Source organism: Bos javanicus, chromosome 14 (genome assembly GCF_032452875.1).
Source record: "Bos javanicus breed banteng chromosome 14, ARS-OSU_banteng_1.0, whole genome shotgun sequence".
Lineage (NCBI taxonomy): Eukaryota > Metazoa > Chordata > Mammalia > Artiodactyla > Bovidae > Bos > Bos javanicus.
Window position 1 is genome coordinate 80817091 of NC_083881.1, and position 24907 is coordinate 80841997.

The 24907-nt window shown below is 44.1% G+C and overlaps 1 protein-coding gene across 1 annotated transcript in view; it reads right to left on the reverse strand.

Moving 5' to 3' along the window:
- Positions 1-2355: 2355 nt before the first annotated feature.
- CHMP4C (charged multivesicular body protein 4C) overlaps positions 2356-24907 on the reverse strand; it is a 28579-nt gene continuing 6027 nt past the window's right edge. Inside the window, exons 2-5 of the mRNA XM_061439491.1 lie at positions 8965-9142; positions 6329-6443; positions 3032-3194; positions 2356-2505 (exon numbers count right to left, since the gene is read on the reverse strand). Of these exons, the coding sequence (XP_061295475.1) occupies positions 2441-2505; positions 3032-3194; positions 6329-6443; positions 8965-9142 (521 nt within the window). The 3' untranslated portion in view covers positions 2356-2440. The remainder of the gene's footprint in view (positions 2506-3031; positions 3195-6328; positions 6444-8964; positions 9143-24907) is intronic.

Consider the following 24907-nt stretch of genomic DNA (forward strand, 5'->3'; position numbering starts at 1 on the left):
GGGAAGATCCCCTGGAGGAGGAAATGACAACCCACTCCAGTATTCTTGCCTGGAGAATCCCATGGACAGAGGAGCCCAGCAGGCTACAGTCCATGGGGTCACAAAGAGTCGGACACGACTGAGCGACTGAACTGAACTGAACTGAATGAGGCAATATCCTTCCAAGGACTCAAGCTAATACCCCTTGGTAGGAGGTCTTGCCTGTGGCTGATGGAGACACGTTCCCCTGCCCTGTGTGAGCTCTCGGGACTGACCTGCTTGCTTCTTTCCAGCGGTCCCTCCTGTGACAGTCACTTCCTCAGACGTGTATACAGATCAGTTCTGAGCCAAAAACTTTGAAGGGGCGGCTCTGCAGATTTCCAGCACGCTCTCTCCCTCTCCGTGTAGCAACCTCCTTTCCAGAAATCTCCCCCTTGGATTTCCTCCCTTGGTAAGCCCACCAGGCTCTGTGGAGGCAGCGAGCGGGAACCACAAGTCCGCGTCTCATCTGTCTCCCTCCTCTGCTGCCTTCTATCCAATGTCTGAAAACCGTGCTTCATATCTTCTGTCCAGCTTTCCAGTTATTTGACAGTAGAAGGTAAATCCAGTTCCTGTTATTCTATCATGACCCAAAAGAGGTAAAAAGTCTTTCATGTAATATTGATAAATCTTTATTAAATGACAGCTGCATGAGAGAGGCTGTGCAGAGATACGCAGTTGGATTGAATGGGCAGAGACACAGTCCCTGCCCTCGAAGCAGCATGGTGCAGCATCACCGCCTTGTCGTGGCAGAGGGCCTCGAGGAACTCAGAGACGCTAAGAGCCATGCTGGTCACGGCCACCCGAGTCAGACGGGTCGTACTCAAGAGTTCGGACGAAACGTGGCCCAGCGGAGGAGGGAACGGGGACCACGCTGGTGTTCTGGCCACGAGAACCCCATGAGAGTGAGGCACGACTTAGGGACTGAAGAACAACAGCAAAGGAGAGGAAAACAGTAAGAGTGATCATTCAAGTAAAATGCAACAGAAAACGTGACAGGTGACGGGGGAAAGCGATGGCTACGAAAGCATTAGAAGGAAGACCTGAGTTAGTCTGCAGGGGAGAAAGCGATGGCTACGAAAGCATTAGAAGGAAGACCTGAGTTAGTCTGCAGGGGAGAAAGCGATGGCTACGAAAGCATTAGAAGGAAGACCTGAGTTAGTCTGCAAGCAGGAAAACACTTCCCAAAACAAAGGACATTTTAACTGAGATTGAAGAACTACGTAAGGTGTGGCATCTGTGTTGCGGGGGGATAGAAAGACTGCTAAGAAGGACGTCATACGCAGAAGGCCTGTGGCAGGATGGAACCGCCAGCCACATCAAGTCCAGCCCTTAGATTTCTCAGTGAAAAAACAGACTGAGTTTATGACTTGCCTAGTCGTACCGTGTTCAAGGCAGAGCAGGAAATAGGATCCAGAACTCCTACCTCCAAGTCTAGTGTTGTTTCCATTCCACTGACCTTGTATTCCCTAAGCTAATGTTGGGAATTACTAGATCATTTTCTATAATGACATTTGTCATTTTATGGCCCATGATACATTATGGGCAACACATAATTTTGAATTTTACTTCCATTTAAAAATCATTATGGCCAAATTTTATCTAAGATATATTTTTAATTGCCTATATTTTTATGTATTTACAAAGAATATGACACAAATTGTAAATAAATGTACGAGAGAGCCCAAAACAGAAAAGAATGAACACACACATTTAGCACGCTGAAGCCATAATAGCATCATAATGGCCGGGGAACGGTAATGCAGCTCCCTAAGTGGCTGGATGACACCCAGGAGATTCCCGCTCAGCAGCGGAAGCCGTTAGCGCTTTCAGACATTTGGGGAAATGCAGCCATTGCCCATTCCAAGCTTAATTGGCATAATAAATGTCAATTAAAACTCCTTTAAGATTTTAAATCGCAAAACTCAATGAAACTATTTATGTGTAAACTCACACAAGACTTCTTTACAAGAAAAGTTGTATTTCTTGTACATTTACCCTGGGCTACAAATCTCCTAACATGGACACGCTGCAAACCTGCCTTCGCACGGGGAGGAAAGTGCAGAGCACGTCACTCTGAAGTGGCTTACAGCTGATTATAGGTTTCATGTGTTAATAAGATTCAGTTTTCTTTCAACAAATACATAGAGAGTACCAACTACGTGCCAGGACTGGAAATACAGCGGGGAAGCAGTGGAAGGGTCCCTCCTATCGGGAGGAAGAGATCCTCCAAAACGCTGCCGGGAAGTCCCTTTTCATCTTAAAGGGATCCTAAATCTACACACGACTCCTTTAACTTTTACCTATGAGGCTTAAAAGACAATCATTCATCCAGTATAAATATAAAACAATCTGTGTTAGCTGCTGTATTTGGCAAAAACATCTTCGTGTCTTATGTACAGCTGTGTCCAAAACTTCCGCTCTAAGTAGCCCAAGCTGCCAAATGTTGGATGTCATCATCCTCTCCTTCTGTCCTCCTAGAAGATGCTGGAACAACAACAAAAAAAGGATAAAAATCAGTCACTGGTGACGTCCACACTTTCAGCACAGAAAACAAATTAGAATTACTCATTAAAAGGTGTATATTTATGAAATGGAAAATAAGTGCTAAAAGAGAGATGTGTGCTAAGTCGCTTCAGTCGTGTCCGACTCTTTGCGACCCCATGGACCCAGCCCCTGTGTCCCCGGGACTCTCCAGGCAGAACACGGGAGTGGGTGGCCACGCCCTCCTGCAGGGGATCTCTCCGTCCGCTGCAGGGCGGGCAGGCTCGTTACCGCTAGCGCCACCTGGAGGCCCAGGCGCGCTCATTACTCGAGAGTTGCTTTTCTTGGCTGCGCAGGGCCTGAGGAATCTCACTGCCCTGACCAGGAATCGAGCCCACTCCCTGCGGTGGGAGCACTGAGTCTGAACCACTAGGCCGCCAGGGAAGTCTGCAGGAGAGGCCCCCTGAGATGGGCCTGGCCACGATTTCAGGCCAGCGTTTGACCACGGGGGCCGGGGTGAGGCACAGACCTGCTCGAGAGCGGCGTGCCGAGGGCGCGCCGGGCATCCTGCCCGACCCTCTGTCCGGCTGAGCCGGGAGCGAGGAGGAAGGCGCATTCGGGAGTCGGATATTTGTCATCTTCTTATTTAATTCTTCCTGCTCCAGTTCTTCAAGTTCTGCCATCAGCTCATCCTGAACACAGGAGAAAGAAAGAATTATGGAGTTAACGTTTCAAGACGTGGGTTTCCTCAAACACAATAACAAAAACATCTGCTACCCAATTGATATGTGAGAATCCAGTGAAATGGAATATTTATTTTAAGACTAAGTCTTTTTTGCAACACTGAGCAATAATTAAAATATGAATATTTGGGGCTGTGCAAATTTGTTGTAGCTAATCTTATAATACTTCAGTCAACAGTTTTTTTTTTTTTAAGTAATTTGTGCTAGCTGAATATATAACCTCCAGAGCTTCTAGAAATTTTACACTTTGCCTGTCATTTTTGCAATGTAACTTTTATGTTCTACTGTTCAGAATTCTGAATCTGTGAAACTTTAATTAGAGGAAATATATATTTTCATTTTGGCTAATGCTACTGAAAACAAAACAGATATAGCAAAACCTTAACATACCAAATGTAAAAAGAATCAAAGATACTCTGGCTCCTTTGTTAAATTTCCAGAGCCAGTGAAAACCATGCTGTGTGTCTGAGTGAAGAATAACTCCAGGTGGGTACGTTGTATTTCTTTCTGTTAGCAATAGTCCCCGACAGTCCTTAATCTTAAATTACTCTGTCCCAAGAACCCAGAAAAGCAAGTCCAGCTGAGACTTTGAGGGTAAAAGCCGCCTTATGACAGAAATAATATAACTTGAGATGACTAGTTCAGGTCTAACCGGCTCCAAGAGTCCTCAGGTTGAGCCCAGCCCCCTGAGGGAGGTTGGGAGTCAAAACTAAACTTGTCGTCATTATGATTCTGAGGCCGTTGTGAGCAATGACCTAAGACTCATATTCCACCAAGGAGATTTCTTCATTTATTCATTCGTCACTGAACAAATTTATCGAGAGCTTACTCCAGGCCAGGCATGAACTCAGGGCTCGGGAGACAAAATCCAATCAACAGTCCCTACATTTAAGGAGCTTTTTGGAACGCAGGAGAGAGGCTCACAAACAAATAATTATTCTATCTTAAAATGAGAGTAACAATACTATGGCCAAGGGTAGAGATCCTGAAGCCAAGCACAACACTGGATCAAGTCAGCATGTATCAGACACACGGCGAGCTGAGCTGTCTGAGAACTGGTATATCTACCTCAAAAAAGGAAATAAACACGAAAAAGAATAGCAGGAAGCCATGTGAAACAGTGCCTCAGGCTAGTTGCTGGCTTTTCAGTTCTCCACAGGCTGAAGGAATAAAATGCCTTCAGGACGAATATTCTGACATCCTATTTCTGCTAAAAGAACAATTAGGAACGAATATAGCAAATGTAGTAATAGCAGAACACACTACCCCACCCTGAATGTACGCCCAGAATCGCCAACACCGCTTGACGGTCATTACCAGCACTGAAAAGACTGATATTTTCTATAACAAATATGTGATCACAAAATAATCATTTCCATCATTTTCAGATTTCAGGGAGCGAACACTTATTCATTCATTGGTAAAAGAATTTTAGAATTTAAGGGACTTCAGAATCGTCTAGGGACCGTCGTTCACTTTATGAATGAGAAAATCGAGGGTCCGAAAGTGAAGGGACCTCACGGGCTCAGCGGTCCGTGGCGTCCCCACGCGCCCAGGCCCTCCGCAGCGCGGCGTCGAGACTCCCCACGCTCACCAGCCGGCCAGGGGCAGGCGCACGTCTGGGGAGGCCCGGACAGCGCTGCAGGCCACAGACGGTCCCTGTCGAGGGCCTTCTGGTCGCTACTGCCATTGCTGCTGCGGTTTCCCCCAGCCATTTAAACATATAAAAACCATCTTGCTCCACAGGCCAAACAGAAACAGAACTCGGGAAAGATCTGGCCTGAAAGCCACCCTTTTCCAAGCCGCAGCCTACATCACTTAAAAAGCTGCTGAAGAAACAGACCAGCAGACGCAGCAAACCAGCTCATGGTTAGTTACCAAAGGGGAAAGAGGATGGGGGTTAAATGAGGAGTCGGGATCAACACAGACAGTGTTATAAACGAAACAGACAGCCCACAAGGACCATGGCACAGGGAACTGTACTCAGTGTTTTATGATAACCTGTAAGAGAAAAGAATCTGAAAAAACAGTTATGTGTGTGTGTAACAGAGGCAGGTTGCTGCACACGCGAAACGAGACAATACTGGTAAGTCAGCTGCACCTCAGCTTTTTTAAAAAGGAGAATGGAGGAAAATGAGATGAAATGAAGTAAGTATAGAAACGAGAGCTGCTGACACCCAATCCCCACTTTCAAGGACTCTGTGGAACCACGTCTTACTTCCCAGATGTGCTGTGTTTAATAGCACGTGAATGCAGGAGTCAGGTTCTTTGCCACACTAACCTGAAACGTTTCAGAACATGCACCAGTCCTTCTTGTGTGTGCTTTGAGGAGGACAATTGAAATTCACAGCACAGACTTCACCAGTATAATTATAGTCTGTTATTACTGGACTGATTAATCTCAATGGAATGTGTGTGTTAATAATGCCACTCCACATTTGTTTCATAGCCCGGGTAATAAACAGAGGCAGCATAAGCCCTGATTTAACAGGAGCGTGATCTGCCTGTCCTGTGCAGAGTGACACAGTCTGCTCTCTTTCACCCAGATGTGTGAGCACTCAATTTCCCATAATGGGGCTATTTACAAACCCGTCAACAATTAAAACTCACTGACTTCACATAATCACATGCTGCTATTCTTTAATAGCTGAGAACTTAATTAGGGGGCTATTTGCCAAACTATATTAATCTTTCCTTTAAATCAGAGCTGCCAACACTTCATTTCCCTCTTAAGACAGGTGTTTTTCTAACAGATATCATTTATTCTTTAGTGATATTAAAGGACATGTGTAAGAAAACCTGCTTGCTTCACATGGTGGGAAGCTATCTTTTTTGTCAAGATTTTTTTTTTTTTGAGGTGGACCACTTTTAAAGTGTTTATTGAATTTGTTACAATATTGCTTGTTTTATGTCTAAGGTTTTTGGCCCTGAAGCAGTGGGATCTTAGCCCTCCAACCAGGGATGGAACCCACAGCCCCTGCGCTGGGATGTGAAGCCGTGACCAGCAGGCCTCCAGGGAAGTCCCAGGAAGAGCTGTCCTCCTCAGCGGCCATGTGCTCCATTCTTTACACTGCGTCACCCACCTCATCAAAGTCATCGCCAAATCCAACCCGTTGAGAAAATGCTTCAGAGATTTCTTGGGCAATATCCTGTTGCTCTGTGATCTCTTGCATCAAATCGTCTATTTTGTTCAGGTCCCTGGGAAACAATGTTTTGTTAAAATATTGTAAAATTTTACTTTAAAAGTATGAATTTAGACACAATAAAATCCCCTATGAAAAGTGAGTCAACTTAATATAAACTCTTGGTTATTTCAGTAGGATTATAAACGTCCCTGGTGGTAAGATTTATCAACTTGAAGACTTTACATTTCAAGAAATTAATAATTCTGTATATGCACATATTTTAAATTATGTAAGTTAATTGATAGCCATTATGTTTGGGAGTCACTAGGGGCATATCTGTAGACCCATTTCAAAATTTTGTCTGGTAGGGCACGCTCAGATGCTAAGTCGTGTCCGACTCTTTGTGACCCCGTGGACTGTAGCCCACCAGACTCAGACTTTGTCCACGGGATTTCCTAGGCAGGTTGCCATTTCCTGCTCCAGGGTGGAAGGGCATATGAAACGGTTAAATACATGCTATGTATTAACTCTGCAGGAAGCGACGCCACGGGTCATCAAGGACCACGGAGAGTGAGATAAGCAGGAGCCGCTATCAGAGCAGCTTTTTGTAGAAGATGGACTGGAGACCAGAGATCCATTTTCCAGAATGCCACATAGCCCTGAGATTCTGACTCCCTAAGAACTTCCCCACGGCTGCTGATGGGCCGGGATGGAGATGAGAGCAGGGTTAGGCCTGTGAAGGCCTCAGAAGAATTAGCAGCTTCAGCAAAGGGATCACAGGCCCAGGGCCGACGGCAGCTCTCAAGCCAGTTCCTGGTGCCGAGCCCCTCTGGCCCCTGCAGCCCCATGGGCTCGGGTCCGAGTTTCCCGGCAGCCGCATCTGCATCCCATCTCCAAATCATGCCTCCAGCTCTGAGGCCAGGCCATGCTGATGGGTACCGGGGAAGTGACAAGGCTACTCATTACTGAGCCGCTAACGCTGACATTTTCACTCCTAGTGGCATTAAATGCTTTGCGTGTTTTCCAGACTCCACGTATAGGAAGAGCTGAATATTTGACAGCATTCATGCAGTAATCAAAAAGAGAACCTCGCCATCTTGCTGTGCCGTGCTGTGCTAAGTTGCTCAGGCACGTCCACCTTTTTCGACCCCAGGGACCACAGCCCACCGGGCTCCTCTGTCCCCGGATCTCTAGTCAGGACACGAGCCTGGGCCGCCAGTTCCTCCTCCAGCCGCCCTCCACCCACCCCTTATTTCCACTTCTTATATTCATAACAAAGATAGTAGGATCATGTATTTAAAAATCATATGTGAAATGTACAGCTAACATGTGGGCCCAGCAGTAGATTTTTCCCAAAAGGAACACCCGGGGAGGATGCGGCTGAACTGCCTGGGAGAAGGGCTGTGATTCTGGAACAGAGTTAGCACCTAACTCACAGCAACGACAGTGGGTGGTGACTCTGAGCGTGAATCTAATGATCCCTCAGAAGCTGTCAGAATGACGGCTGGTGGTCAGCTGGTTATCAGGACAGGAAAAGGTCAGCAAAGCCGCCTTCACTGGCCGCAGCCTCTCTCCCCCTTCTCCCATCCACAGAACCTTCTCCACGAGTCCCTCAGACACTCGTTGCCCTTGTACACCTTTGGCCCAAACTTCACCGTCATATTTAAGCTCAGGAAAGGATTAGATTCTCTGTGCAAATAAAAAGCAAACAGCCACGAGCCCCACTACCGCTATGATTACTGATGACTGAGTGCTACTTTATGCCAGGAACTCCTAACGGCAGTGTATCTAGTTTCCCATCAACTCTCACAAGAACCACATGAGGTAAGTATGATTATTATCTTCAACTTATAGACAAGGAAACTGAATCAGGAAGAGACAAAGCACTGTCCAGGGACAGTCAGCCAGGATCTGGGATTACAGTCCAGAAAATCTGCCCCAAATCCATGTTTGTATCTATTATATTGTATGCCAGTGGTTCTCGAACACTGGTTAGTGTCAGAACCACCTGGAGAACTTGGTTGAAAACAAAAGGCCCAGTCCCGAGCTTCCTCAAAGGGGCGTGGGCATCTCAGTTCTCTTTAGTACTGATTTCTGAGTCCTCCCAAAGTTTGACCCTGGGAGGGGAAGATCCCCTGGAGAAGGAAACAGCAACCCTCTCACAGTACTCTTGCCTGGAAAATTTCAGGGATGGAGGAGCCTGTAGGCTACAGTCCATGGGGTCGCAAAGAGTCAGGCGTGACTGAGCAGCTTCACTTCTACAAAGTTTGACAGCTACTATTGTACAGTTCTAATACCCTCACGGATGTTACCACTTAAGCCTTTTTGAAACTATAGGATGAAAATATTTGCAGGTGGAGTATCAGAGAACAGTGAGGCCTGGAAAACATTAAAGGCAAAATGAGTGCCCTTTATTTTCTCATGATCTTTTCTTCTTTGGCTAATATATTAAAACTTCTGCTCTTTCTCTGTGGGAGCATTCCATTCCAACATGTCAAAGAGTCTCAAATGAGTAAGCCCATCCCTGCCCAAGCCATCAGAGTTCCAAAGCTCTGAGGGAACGTAAGACTCAGAGGGAGATCGCGGTCACTCACATGTTCTCATGAACGGCTTTCATGGCTTTCGCTGCAAGGCCCATATTCTTTAACACTTCCGTGTTGGTATATGAGTTTTCCAAGGCTTCTCTCTGGAACTCAATGGTGGAAAGTGTGCCATCAATCTGAGTGAGCTGCTTCTCAAGCCTCTTCTTCCTCTTCAGGGCCTGTAATGCAGCTAAATAAGGGAGAAGCCACATTTATAAGGAGCTTTACATAAGCTCACTTACTCAAAAGACATTTACTCAGCATCAACCATGGAGACCCGGGTTCAATTCCTGGATGGGGAAGATCCCCTGAGAAGAGAATGGCAACCCGCTCCAGTGTTCTTGCCTGAAGAATCCCATGGACAGAAGAGCCCGGGGGGCTAGAGTCCATGGTGATGCAAAGAGTCAGACACAGCTGAGCGCCAGATGAGTGAGTGAGTGAACCATGGACTCGGCACTGTAGAAACCCACAAAAGTGAAGTCATTCAGTCGTGTCTGACTCTTAGCGACCCCATGGACTACGGCCCACCAGGCCCTCCATCCATGGGATTTTCCAGGCAAGAGTACTGGAGTGGGGTGCCATTGCCTTCTCCATTAACAGTGGCGAGGCCTATAAAGTGGACTCCAAATAAACCTGAGGAACGTAGAGGCAGCATCTGTCCTTGCAATTGCTTGCACAAACTATCACTCCCTAAAACATTTTGTTATTCTCCCAAAAATCTGCCAGGTGTCAGAGGATGAAAAGTCAGAATGCCATATTCTATAATATATACCACAGAAACGTTTTTGTTAAAGTTGGATTTTAGAAAAAGACTAGGTAAAAATAGAAGTACCTATTGTGTAATATGAAAATAAAGCTTTTGAGAAAGAAAGAGCCTGAAGGAATATCTATCTGAGCCCTATATTCTTATTTCAGTTAGCAATAATCGCGCCTCGAATAAGCGTCACTGGCTATGATACTGCCATTGTGCAAAGTTATTCTTATTTCAAAGACAAGTTAGTTGAGACCCAGAACAGTTATGAGTTGCCTGAATTTAATAACAGTCCAAAACCTAGCAAGCCAACCGAGTCTTGATCTGAAGTGACTATGAGACAATCAGTAAGGTTACATCTAATCTTAAATGTCATGAAATCAAGAGTCATCCTCGAGGATTAGATGGCGGACTGCTGAGGGAAAAGACTGTTGCCTTCAGAAAAATGAAATCCAAATTCCCTCTATCAGCACTCAGCAAAATCTTAACACGCATCTTTCAGAAATCACAAAGCTAACAAGTCCATTTGACTACAGCACCTTTGAAGGCACCCTGAAAAACAGGCCTTAAAATGTGAGTTTTGAAAAGGCATTTACGGAAAGTACAGGAAAGAGCAGCAGAAGAATGGCAACGTGAAGATAATCGAATGGCACTGACAAAAGAACGCAGTTTTATGGTTTCAGAGTGAAATGGGATTGCAAGAGATTTCTGTGAGAAGGCTCTTCTCTGTTTTGAATAATTTCTTCTTGCACTTCCAACAGATTTAGTATATTTATTCAAATGCTTTTTGTTTGGTGCACAAAGACTCCTAGCCATTATACTTTCTTGTTGGATTTTTATTAGTGGTCAATAAATAAATATTTCTTTGTTGTGATTGTTTATTGTTTAATCACTAATTCGTGTCCAGCTCTTTTGTGACCCCATGGACTGTGGCTAACCAGGCTCCTCTGTCCACGAGATTTCCCAGGCAAGAATCCTAGAGTGGGCTGACATATTACTTGCTGTCCATTTAATCCTTTTTACATTAAATTCCATTTTGTTTTATATTAATACTTATATACTATATACTAGGATTAAAGAAAATTAATATTTCAACTTTCTTTTTTTTGAAATTTACCTGTAATAGTTCTATGTGTACCTCAATTTCAAAATTTTTTCTAATTTTTTTTTGGTATGCCTATAACAGGTAGAATATATTTGAATGTTTAATGTGTATGATTATTTTTGACCATTTGGATAGTCTCCAACTTTTAAGGTAAGTTTTTAAGTTATTTTTATTTATTGTAATAACTGATATTGGTCCAAAATGGTCTTTTTACCATCATTTTTTGTGTTTTATGTTATGCTTTTTATTTTCTTTTTGCTTTCTTGTCTATATAAAGATTAATTTTCCTTTGTTTATTTTATCCCCCTTTAATTGTATGATAGTTACACATACTAAATTTATTCTCCTACTGGATACACTTATATTTAAATAATATGCTTAAAATTAAACTTAAGCTTTCTATACATGTTGAAAATTAATCAGCATCTATAAAACTAATTTGGAGAAGGCAATGGCACCCACTCCAGTACTCTTGCCTGGAAAATCCCATGGATGGAGGAGCCTGGTGGGCTGCAGTCCATGGGGTCGCTAAGAGTCAGACACGACTGAGCGACTTCACTTTCACTTTTCACTTTCATGCATTGGAGAAGGAAATGGCAACCCACTCCAGTGTTCTTGCCTGGAGAACCCCAGGGACGGGGAGCCTGGTGGGCTGCCGTCTATGGGGTCAGACAGAGTCGGACACGACTGAAGCGACACAGCAGCATCATAAAACTAATTGTTCCTAAGCAAGATTGTCTTAACACCCCAAAACCCCAAGTGTTTGATTGAAATTGTTATGTAGGTAGAATAGGGAAAAGGAGTCCAAAATGGCGGCGGCTAAAAGACAAGGAAGGTCAAAGGAAGGTCCGAGGACCAGAGTGAAGACTTCAGGCAGAACAAACAGCACTCCTGGCTAAGCCCAATTTGCATAGGGCAGGCCCAGGGGGAGGAAAAAACAAAAGGAGGAGCCAAAGCGCTTTCTCTTGGACTCTCTCTCCCGAGTGCCTGTGCTCTTTTCTTTCTCTCTCTCTCTCTCACTCTCCTGCTATCTTCTAAATAAAATGGAGCTGTAACACTGATTTGCCTAAGAGCTGCAACACGGTTTGTCCAAGACCCGAGAGCTGTGATGCGCCGAGGGCTTTAATGTCCGTTGCTCCAAATCTTTGTTGTGATGAGACAAAGAACCGAGGAACATACACTCACGTGACAAAATAATCTGACTTTTATTAGTTCCAGATGACTACCAGTTTTTAAAATTATTCTTTCAATGTTTAAGGAAATATTTCTTAACAACTGCATCAAGCTTCATAGACACAATTTCAACAGTTACTTACACTAAACTGAGAGTATCTGCTGGCTTGCTTTCTTACTACTGCTTCTTGTATCCTATAATATCATGAATCCAAGAGAAGAGACATAATGTAGAGAATAAAATATGTTAAATAAAATCTGTTAAAAACAAAACTTACATTAGTGTCTACAGGGAGATCAAGAGGCTATTGTGTTATAAGACAAGAATGGGCTGTCTTAAAAATGAGCAACTAGAAAATAAGAAACAGTTCTTAGAAATTAAAGACATAATTAAAAAATAAATTAAAATGTTTAAAAGGTAGAATAATAAATACAGCTGAAGACTAAATTAGTGACTTGGAATATAAAGTTAGAGAATTCTCCCAGAACAGAGAACAAAAAGACAGATAATTTAATAAATTAGAGGACAGAACCAACGAATCCAACATCCATCTTACAGGAAGTTCAAAAGAGAGAGAATGTTTCAGGGGAAGTGTGGATACTAATAAAAATAAGCAGCAGTTTTAGTAGAAAATAGGCAGAAATAATGGAGGGGAAGAAGCAATAAAGAAATCACAGAATGCGCTGGAACTTTCTGCACACCCAGCGCTTAGGACTCAGCCTACCACTGCAGAGGCCCAGGGTTTGATCCCAGGTTGGGGGACTAAGACCCTGGGAGCCATGTCCTGTGGCCAAATAAATGAAAGACAGTTACCGCTGATGACGTGATGAAAAAGAAATTAAAGAGTACAGTTTCCCCAAGACGAAGGGAGATGATTCTTCAGAATAAAAATACTCACTGAACACATAGATGGGAAAACAAAAAATATAAGGCACATACCTAGACCTCCACCTCGAGAAAAAAAAAAGAAAATCTTAAATGTTTCCAGAGAGGAAACAAACGAAATGATTATTGACAAACGGATGAGACTGATACTATTAGTAAACTTAAGACATGTTGGCTCTCCAACAGCAACAGCATTATAACTTTGGCAATGTGCTGAAGCCAGCATTCTGTAAAAATCCAAGCAATTATTTAGGTTTGAAACAAATGAAGTCATCTTGAGACGCATAGGTATTTAGAGAATTTATATTTATGAACCGTTTCTGAAAAAGAATTCTTTAAGGTTTTACTCCAGTAAAACTAAAAAAAAAAAAAGAAAAAAAGTCTTAGGACAATCTAGGATATCGGAAGCAACATTAAGGAAATGAGCCAGCAGACACCGTGGTTTGATGTCAATAGCTGCTGCAATCATAGTCACAGAGGTGTGTTTCTCCATGAGGCCTCTCCATAGACCTGGGCAGGGCGTGCCAACCGGCAGGCCTGCTTTCGGGGGTGGGGAGGAAGCAGACAGGCCGGGCGTTCCTGCAGTTGCCAAGGACGCTGTAGGTGTGGACATTCTTCTGCTTCCCTCGTGGTGGTAACTCTTCCTCCCCGTCCCTTCCGCCCACGGGGAAGGTCCAGGGTCATCTCGCCTCCTCCCCGGGGCCAACACCACAGTTTCCAGGATCGCATGAACAGCCCTTCTGACTTTAAGAACAGTTTTTGTGTATTTATTTAATCTTTCCTTTAGGAAGGAAACTAAAAAAAAAAAAGAGGCCTCGGGCACAAGGGCCTTCCTACAAAATCACACAGAGCTGCTCTGCGGAGCGGCTCAGCACGGTGGACCGCAGAGCCGTACTATCCGCCCGGGGCCACGACTGTGAGCGGGCCTCATACAGGACTACAGTTCTGTGTTAATAAAGTCTATCCGACCCCATCTCCCCCACACTGAGAGTAAGCCCTCTGTGGAAAGATACAGTATCTTATTCCCCTTTCTCCCCAGCACCTGACCCAGCTCAGGGCACACGGCCAAACGAAACACAAAACAAAAACCAACTTTTATGGAGCATTTGAAGTGAAGTGAAGTGAGAGTCACTCAGTCGTGTCTGACTCTGCAACCCCGTGGACTATACACTCCACGGAATTCTCCAGGCCAGAGTACTGGTGTGGGTAGCCTATCCTTCGCCAGGGGATCTTCCTGACCCAGGGATCAAACCCCAGGTCTCCTGCGATGCAGGCGGATTCTGCACCAGCTGAGCCACAGTTTGTTACACACCAAGCTGGTGTGAATTGCTTCAAGCACATCATGCGATATGGTTAACTCTCACAAAAATTGCAAGAGTAAACACGTCATTGATCCATTTCACAGAAGACAAGATGAAGGAATGTTAAGCGAATAAATCTGACAATTGTGTGCGCCCTGACAGCACAGTACACTGGAAAGAGTTTGACCTTCAAGGCCAGAGGGTGAATTTTTCTTCCGTGACTTAATAGATGTATATTCTTGGATAAATCAGTTCCCTTCTCTGAGCTTCAGTCTGCTGTGCTGGAAAAGGAAGACAGAATCCCCCAGAGGCTGGGCAATTATTCTAAGAATTAGTGATCATTTATGGAAACCGCCTTAGACTGAGCAACTAAATATTGTTACTAACAACAGTGATTTATATAACATTCCTTAGTTAATGAGACTGTATATCTTACTTGTTTTTTGTTTCTTTTTTTACTGAAGTAGAGTCAGACTCGACTGAGCGACTTCACTTTCACTTTTCACTTTCATGCATTGGAGAAGGCAATGGCAACCCACTCCAGTGTTCTTGCCTGGAGAATCCCAGGGACGGGGAGCCTGGTGGGCTGCCGTCTATGGGGTCGCACAGAGTCGGACACGACGACGTGACTTAGCAGCAGCATGGACAGGGGAGCCTGGCGGGTTACAGACCTTGGGGCAGCAAAGAGTCTGGCATGACTTAGCGACTAAACAACAAAATAGTTGATTTACTATGTTGCATTAATTTCTGCTGGATAGCAAAGTGACTCCGTTACACCTTTCCACGTTCTTTCTTATACTCTTTTCCATTATGATTTACTCGAGGTGTTGAGTACAGTCCCCGCACTGGAGAGCAGGACCATGTTGTTTATCCGTCCTGTATCACAGCTTGCATCCACTAATCTCAAACTCTCAGGCCGTGGATATCTTGTTTCTGAGACCCTCTGGGCAACAAGTCACCTGTTTTTTCACCATAGCTCACCATAACACGAATATACTATTAGAAAACAGCTCTACATTTCAGTGGTACAGTATAAAATACTACAATACAGCAGAGTATCCTCAGAAGTTAAACTCCAAATACACGTCTCCACCCGACAGACCCGAAGGGGAATATCAGCGTCCGCCTCCTCCCTGCCTTGCTGAGCAGGCTCAGTGTTTATGCTCTTTTGGGACCACCAACCCCAAGACATTTTCTTTTTGAGAACTTTACAAAACTTTTTCATTTAAAAATATGCCACGTTTCCTAGTAAGAATTGATTTTAGATTACTTTCTACAAATAGAGAAATATAATTTGATAGAAAAGACGGGGCTTTGGGATCACTGCTGCTGCTGCTAAGTCGAGTCAGTCATGTCCGACTCTGCAACCCCACAGACGGCAGCCCACCAGGCTCCCCCGTCCCTGGGATTCTCCAGGCAAGAACACTGGAGTGGGCTGCCATTGCCTTCTCCTTGGGGTCCCTAGATCAACATTTTAATCCTACCTATACCAATTAAAACCTGTGTGTAATACCCTTAGTGTGTGACCTTAACTCTCCTTAAATGATGCTTCCTTGCTTGAACAATAACTGTTGTGGTTGCTAAGTCACATTAACCCTTTTGCAACCCATGGACTGTAGCCTGCCTGACTCCTCTGTCCATGGGGTTCTCCAAGCAAAACTACTGCAGTGGGTTGCCACTCCCTTCTCCAGGGGGTCTTTCAGACTCAGGGATAAAACCCACATCTCCTGCATTGGCAGTCAGATTCTTCACCACTAAGCCACTAGGAAGCCCCCACGAACAACAATAATGACATACGGAGGACGTAAACAGGACTCTGCACTCTGGAGTCAGGCTGCCTCCTTTCCAATCAGCCTCCACCCCTCCACTGCTGCGTGGCCTTACACAGTTGCTTATGGGAAAATGGGGATAAAACTCACATTATTGTTGAAGATTAAATTAAATAAGGTATGTAAAGTACCTAGACTGGCGCCTGCTGAGTGATTAATAAATATTAGAAACCTTCATCATCATCACCATCTCCGTCACAAGATGTCAGACCACATGGTGGAAGCCACATGCTATCACGCCCAACCTTGCCAATGTTTTTTAATTAATAATAATAAGTTTTGGTTTGGACACAGTTTTGAATGTTTGTGTTCACATATGGATTTGGCTCTTCAAAGTAATTGGGAGTAATTTGAAAATTCACCAGTATGTGAGATCTCAGCTTACATTGTAATCCACATACCTCGAGCTACACAGTGGCCTGAATCAGAATCCTACACTCTGAAAGCCAGCAGGTAATGAAGGAAGTGACGGAGAAAGAGGTCAAGGGGAAAAGCTTTCTTCGTTTTCTCACCTTTGAGGAAGAGACAGGGCAGTGTTTCACTGCTATCACAATAACAGTGCAAGAGTGAGAGTAAACGGCAGTGGAGGCTGGCTCCTGCAGCCGGGGGCCCCCAGGAACAAGTGGGCCCTCTGGCCACCAGGAGAGGTGAGCCCCACCCGTGGGGGCAACACAGCTGGGCTCCCGCCCACCGCTGCCGTGGAGCTGCACACCCAGCTCTCCACACGCTCAAAACAAGCCAGACATCTGGGTTTGCATCCCAAATCCTTCAAATTTAAAAACTAAGCTACATTTTCAAAAAAACCTTGTGTGAGCCAAATTGATGAGGTCTGCATGGCTGAACCCAGCCCCAGGACAACGGGCACTCATTGTAGCTTCCATCTGGCACAGTAAGCTGAGACAAGAGGCTTCTGTTTCAGAGCCAAGAGGTGTACATGTCAGGAGTCTCTCTGTGAACTGTTTCTCATGAAATGATGATGCTACCGCCCACCAAGAGTTGGACAGGCTTTGTTTCCTAATAACCAATCTAGGAAAGAAACAGCTGTATTTTTTTTCCCCAAAGACATACAACAAATGTTGCAAATCAACCATGCCTCCAGTTTCCGCAAAGAAGGACACTTTTAGAATCCTGTAATTTAACCTGTGTAAAATGTGCAACTCAATCTTCCAAGCTCCTACATGCGGTTTTAGGCAGCTGATGAAACCTGGGGAACATCGTTTTGAAAACAAAGGAATCTGCTGTACTCCGTTGAGGGGGAAAAACTTGTAGGGGTTTTGTCTCTTTGCCTAATGGTGATGTTCCTCCAGCAATGGTTGCAGAACGTGCTGTATGTGTTCTGTCGAGGGATCCAGGAAGAGCCCTTCCTGTACATGCACTGAGCATTTGGGGCTGAAATGTAAGAACTACCCACTTGAACCAAAATTCAACTAGCCCTATGCGACTTTATCACATTGCCAGAGGAGGAAGGCTTTCAGTCACCCACTAAAAAAATAACTTCAAACAGCAGAGAAGAGCGGCAGTTTCACTGCTCAGATAAGGTACAGGGCATCCCGGTTAGAAAGGTCGATTTGTTCTTTGCTCATTCAAGATGTATAAACATGTCCATTGTTCATCCATCAGGTGGCAAAAAAACCTTTTCGGAACCATCATACCCAGGGATTATAGACAAAACTGTTTGTGAAATATGCAACTGCGTTATGACAGCTCCTCTCTCTCCCAGGAATGGATGATTTCTGGAGAAGGCCTAAAAAGACGAAGCCTGGAAGATTTAATCCTAGACAGCGCTTAATTGATGCATGCCACGCATAATTGCTTATGGTTCTCTTTTGTTTTTAACTGAGTAGTCTCATAATTGTGCTGTTTTATATGAGAAACTTTAATGCAAGTCCTATGACTCACATAAAACTCACTTGATTATCCAGTACCTTCAATTTATGGCTCCCTGCTATTGTTCTCAAAAAACACAATCTGAGTAAGCACCACCACGAGCATTCCATAAATGGAATAAAAACAAAATGTCTCTCTTCAAAGTCACAGGTTAGATGGGCAACAGCCAGTGAAATATTAGAGAATTCTAACACTCATGTATTTGTCCAGGGCCAGGCCTTAATGAATTCTCCCTGGCCTTCTTATTTATATAAAATATATATTGCTCATCTGTTCATTTTCAGTCACTCCACAAATATGTACTGAAGCATCATTGTGTTAGGCCACTGCAGGGACGAAGAAAGAAAGCTACGATCTCAGAGGAAGCAAAAGATAAAACGGGCGTTCAATCACTTATCCATCATTCAGCAACAGTACCATCTTACAGAACTGTCTCCATGGATACTAGTGTGTGTAACGTACCTCCTTCACTTCCCTGGTGGTTCAGATGGTTAGCAGTCTGCCTGCAATGCAGGAGACGAGGGTTCAACGCCTAGCTCAGGAAGATCCCCTGGAGAAGGAAATGGCAGCCCACTCAAGTATTCCTGCCTGGAGAATCCCATGGACAGAGGAGCCTGGCGGGCTGCAGTCCATGGGGTCGCAAAGAGTCAGACATGACTGAGCAACTAACACGCTCCCTTCAAGCAGCAGAGGAGGCACAGAGGAAAAGAAAGAGCCAAGTACGAGGCACAGAAGGTACACGGAGGAGCGCATCGACTCTCCAGAGGGCAAGGGACACTCTCACAGAGGAGGTGACGCACATTAAGCCAGGGTCAGGGTGACTGTCTACATGGATTCTCAAACACACAGCCCGGTAAGGACCATGAGTGAGGAAAGTTATTACACAAAGGCCCTCCCCCTCTTCCCTATTGCAAGTCTCCTACTCAATGATGCAAAGTTTCTGGCTGAGGTACATTAGAGACCAGAGCAAATCACGCCAGCTTGCCACACTAGCTGAAACTTATAAGCAAGATCCCATTTTCGGAGGTCTCACCAATATTAAATGTCATGAAAAAAGGATGACCAGCAAGTTAAAAGGAGACTAGCCCACAGAAATGATGTAGCGAATTATACAGTGGCAAAGCAGATGCCCAAGAAAACAGTAAAGAGGAATGAGACTGGACAAAGTGAGTAAGAGACATTCTGAGGAAAGGGCATTTGGAAGAGGAATGTTACTAAGCAGCTAGTAAGGTTGGGCTGAATTTTGTGTAAAAAGAAAAAAAAGAGTATTGATTAATACTGTACGGTGTGAAAGATTACAGTCAGGTGTCCTCACCCATCCTCAGAAAGAAAGAGACAAGGGAAGCGGAAGTTGTTTTCCAACAGAAATGTCCATCTCGTCATCCTAGAAAGCTCAGACTCTCTTTCGGAGATGAGTGAGAGCTTACTGTCAGGATGTCACCCAAGAGATCGTGAGAGGAGATAAATCTGAGAGGAGAAGGTCATGACCTCAAAGTGCCATCAGCCTTGAGTTGACAAAAAAGGAAGAAAGGCTTGCATAAAAGACTCATTTTAAATATCCACTGAAATTCCTTTTTTTTTTAAATAATTAATTGCTTCCAAGGTCAGTTTCCAGGCAAGTAAATTAACTTGATGTTGGAACATGATACCGAACTATTCATTAAGGTCTACTTGATATTCTTTGTAAAAACCCAATTAAGTGTCCAGGCAGAATATATAATCAATTGAATGAATGTGTTCTTCTTGCTACTAGTATCACTGGTAACCTTACACACTGGTAACCTCCGAGGGCCTGCTATTGCCGAGAATACAGGGAGAAAAGTATAAACCTGAAACCAGCAAACACTGAGCAGAAAAACTCTGAAACAGCTGATCATGCTCCATTCTACAGGGTAGACACAGGCGCCTGTGGATGTAGCTGTGTGGTGTGTGTGTACGTCTGTGTACGTCTGTATATACGAACACATGTGTGTATGTATACACACACATGTGTACACGTGTGCATGTGCACACGTGCATATGCATGTGTGCATACGCGTGTGCGTATCTGTGTGTGTGTATGCGTGTGTGTGTGATGTGCCCCTCTCATACTTGTCAGTGAGCATTCCTTGTTCACATGATGTACCAGTATTTCCAATGACTGTCGCTGTGCCTTGTAGGTGCTCCTGACAGGCAACAAACCCTGACCCTAGAGCCCCCTTTGCTCCCACTGCCTGTGACTCAATGACTGTTCCCCACAGATCCTGCGATCAGCAAATCTGGAGCGCCCCATAGCTCCTATCCCCAAAGCAAGCTATCACTACCAATACCTTTAATTCTTAAACAACACATTTAACTTGACCTCAGTGATGAACAACAGGCACTATGCTTTAGTTTTTCAAACGTGAGAGAAAAACACTCAGCAAATACAGTTCACATAAATAAAGCAGTCCGGTTGCTCAAAAAATGATAAAGCATAGGTTCTTGGGTGTATGATCTTTGAGCTACATATCAATATAAATTGGCTTAACATAATCGCAACTTTTTTTCTTTCTGCAGTTAACACAGTAGAAGTTCTGAGTTAGGATAATATCTTTATTCAAACTCCAAGGTTATATTGACTTTCACTTTACATGAATGAAATAGATGGAAAGAACTGGTAATGTAAATAGCTCTGCTCACTGAGAAAGGCTGTTGAACAAGGTTCCTGCTACAGCAAAAAAGGCACACCCACTATGACAAGCAACACGCAGCACTGTGTGAGAGAAGCAAGCAGAGTCGCCAGAAGCTCATGTTCAGAGCATGGAATCTCCAAAGTGCTTGCCAAATGTTTGGCCACACAATTGTCTCTTTTATGAGTAACCAAATACAAAAGTGTAAACTTCATTCATTTAAACTAGGTGGTTGGCATTACATTTTAATTTGCAAATAAAGAACTTCTAACGCAGGGATTCCCAACTTGTAGCAGAGAATAACCCACTTTTCCTTTCCTGTACTTCTAAAGTCACCACTCCTGCTTGCTTGCTCTTGGAGAGCTTGTTTTGTCTGAGGGTAGCAGTTACACCGTTGGTACTTCAGTCACTAGACTGCCGGATTCAGAAGAGCTGACGGAGGCCGCACAGAGCAGATGACGGGTGGGGCTTTAGCTTTTTCCCATCTTCTCACTGGAAATACCCACAAGGTAGAACTATTTGAGACAAAGGCTTAGCGTGGGCTGAGAAAGCCTCTGGTCCAGGTTTAAGAGTTCTTACTGCTTTAAAGTATAACCATATAAACTTCAGACTAAGTACTAGATATTTCCAGTGAGTTTGAAAAAGACCCTGATGCTGGGAAAGAATGAGGGCAGGAGGAGAAGGGGGCCATGGAGGATAAAATGGTTGGATGGAGTCACCAACTCAATAGACATGAGTCTGAGCAAACTCCAGGAGATAGTGAAGGACAGAGAAGCCTGATGTGCTGTAGTCCATGGGGTCACAAAGAGTTGGCTACAACTTAGCAATAGAACAACAACAATTCCCTATTAGCACCATTTCTTTGAGGTAAGTAATTAAAATCTCTGGTACAAGAAAGTTAGTTACTCAGGAAATGGTTTACTATTTGCTTTATATTTATTCCATATTGGTTTTTGTTGTTGTTGTTGTTCCTTCACCTTCTGCAAATTTTTGAGCCAATTGTGTATATTAGAACTTCTATCAAATGATAGAAAAAGTAGGAGAAACTAAAATTACCAGTATATACTAGAAGTTATGACTACAGCTTGCTAAAGCAGAGGACTGAGAGTGTGACTTTAGAAAATAAATCCTCAATATTATCTATATATTTAAAGCATTGGCGATAATTTTGTCCCTTAAAAGCACAAATAAATCCATGTGTACTTAAGCATATAACAAAAATTGAGTGCCAAATTGGATTAATTATGTCCTTTCCAAACCAGAGCCCCAAAGCAAGGCATCATAAACTTTAAAACTCAGAATTGGAGCTCTTGCCTTATATCTCGTATGTTTTGAGTTGTGTTTTATTCTGTTATCTTGAAAATAAAATCTGATCTGAAATAAGTAGCCCTAAATACTGAGAAACGTACTAATAATACTAAGCACACCTGAGGACAAGCTCAGGGTCTTCTCCTGTCAGTTTCTTAAAGCTACAACAGGTCATGGGATTTTGGCATAATCATGGTATTAGTAGTAACTTTTCTATCTTATTCTATTTTATTGTGGCTGACTCAATAAACTGTAAGATAGCATAAATCATGGAAAATGATATCTTTGCTGAATGGAATTGTTTCCTAAAATAAGGTGCTCTTTTTTCAGCTTTGTGGAATTTAGATGAAGAATAATAACAAATGCATGCTCCTATATTTATAATATTGCTTCAAATTCATGATGGAAAAAGTTAACTGTATATATAAAATGTTATATAATACAAAAAATAGCAACAATTAGCCTCATATAAGGAACTATAATACATCAGCAAACTGTCAAAATTTGTGCCACAGGTACTTGAAAGAATGATTCTAGAAGAGAAACACTATATACTCTAGTTTCCGAGGAAGTAGAAAAGAAGCCAGTGGTAACTAGAAGTCAATTCAAGTTCACAAAGATGAAAAATGAGTTCAAAACCTAATCTTATAGGCTTCTTTTCTTTGGGTTACGCAAAGCTGACCCTAAGAAAAAATATGGACCACCCACTGGCTTTCTAACCTTAAATATATCAAAATCACCCAGAAAGCTATGAGTACCACTTATCCCAGATCTCAGAATCTCCTGCTGGGGCAGTTTAAAAGCTCTCCAGGTGAATCTGATGAAGCTAACACACTATCTATTCATAAACTGGCATTTGTGAACCAGAGGCGTGTGAATATAGTTCGGTTTTAGGAAGATAATTCACAAGGTGTGCTGAGGCATTGTTAGGGAAAAGAGAAAAAAACAGAGGAGTAAGGTATATGGGCCAGAGATAGAGGTCAGGTGTATTCACAGCTAGATGAGCAACTGAACTCACTGAGTGCTGAGCTGTCAAACTGGTAACATCGCCTTAGCTGAGTCTCACACGAAACAGCACTGCTCCGTGCAGACAGGATCCTGGACCGAGGGCTCTGGGAGCGTCCACCAGGCTCTGTCCTTGTGCGTGCAGACAGGATCCTGGACCGAAGGCTCTGGGAGCGTCCACCAGGCTCTGTCCTTGTGCGTGAGTGCAGTCGCTTCAGTCGTGTCCCACTCTCTTGTGACCCCATGGACTGCAGCCCCCCAGGCTCCTCTGTCCATGGCATTTTTCAGGCAAGAACACTGGAGGGGGTTGCCATTTCCTCCTCCAGGGGATCGTCCAGACCCAGGGATCTAATCTCTTGCATCTCCTGCATTGGCAGGTGATCCTTTACCACTAGCACCACCTGGGAAGTTTTATTCAGTATATTTTAACAAATACTTTGACAACAACAAGAAGAAAAGGGCAGCTGATTCAACTAAAAGAAATCGCTCATACATTCTGTTTGTTGTTCAGTTGCCCAGTCGTGTCCAACTCTTTGCCACACCATGGACCACAGCACGCCAGGCCTCTCTGTCCCTCACCATCTCCCAAAGTTTGCCCAAGCTCATGCCCATTGCATCAGTGATGCCTCCAGCCATCTCATCCTCTGATGCCCTGTTCTCCTTCTGCTGTCAATCTTTTCCAGTATCAGGGACTTTTCCAATGAGTCAGCTGTTTGCATCAGATGGCAAAAATACTGGAGTTTCAGCTTCGGCATCAGTCTTTCCAATGAGCATTCAGGGTTGTTTTCCCTTAAGGTTGACCGGTTTATCAATATGTCTTATGTCTCATACATAAGATAATGAAATTGCAATTTAAAAATCTTAATTTTAAGACAACTGAAAATAAGATGATATTGAATAGACATAAATATAAAATGCGGAATGCAAGCTTAACATATTGATTTACACAAAGGGGCAAGGGTAAATCTGGCTGGGATTTTTTTAACTCTTTCCAAGTCCAGTTGAACAAAAAGCAACTAAAATGGCATCTGGAAAAAGCAGATACAAACTCAAACTGTGTCAGCAAAAAAGAAACACGACTCTGAGCTGGTCAGTACCTAAGTGTGTAAGTGAGTGTGTAAATCTATGCAGGGCCCAGAGGGGAGAAGGAGGGATTAGGAAAGCAAGAAGTTTTTAAAATTACAGCTCAAGTGAATAGAGCTCCCAGGGCTAGTTCAGGTATTTTAGGTCTTGGTAAGGAACCTGCCTGCCAATGCAGGAGACATAGGTTTGATCCTTGGGTCGAGAAGATCCCCTGAAGGAGGAAATGTTAACCCACTCCAGGATTCTTGCCTCGAGAATCCCATGGATAGAGGAGCCTGGCGGGCTACAGTCCATGGGGTCACAAAGAGTGAACACGACTGCAGTGACTTAGCATACATCACACACACCACCGGGTAAAGCCCGACGGGCTCCCGAGGTGAGGGAGGGAAATTGAGCGTAGGGGTTAAGAAAGTATCACATTTATATTGATCTGTCTTTTCCAAGAGAGAGCGAGGCAGTCGACAGGAGAATAAAACCTAGATGCTGTTTGTTAGGGGCTTCCCAGGTGGCTCAGCGGTAAAGAATCCACCTGCCAATGCAGGAGAGGCAAGTTTGATCCCTGGGTCGGGAAGATCCCCTGGAGAAGGGCATGGCAACCCACTCCAGGACTCTTGCCTGGAGAATCCCATGGACGGAGGAGCTGGTGGGCCACAGTCCACGGGTCGCAAAGAGTCCGACACGACTGTGCCCCGTAGTGTCCAGGAATAAAGTTCCTTTCCCTGACTCAGGATAGTGTTGTAAACATAATCGGACAACCAGAGACCAACAGAACGCTTCGTTCTGAGATGCTTGGGGGCGATCTGAATACTGGGGCCCTTCGCGATGACTGTGGAGTTACAGGACCGTGTGACTTTCCTACTGGAAGCTAATGCTGGTGCCTGAAAGGCCTTGCCGGAGCTCGGGAAATGTTCCCTCACAGCCCTCATGCGGGAGGCGGTGCACGTTTCCCGTCCTAGTATCTGAGCGGCGGCAGGCG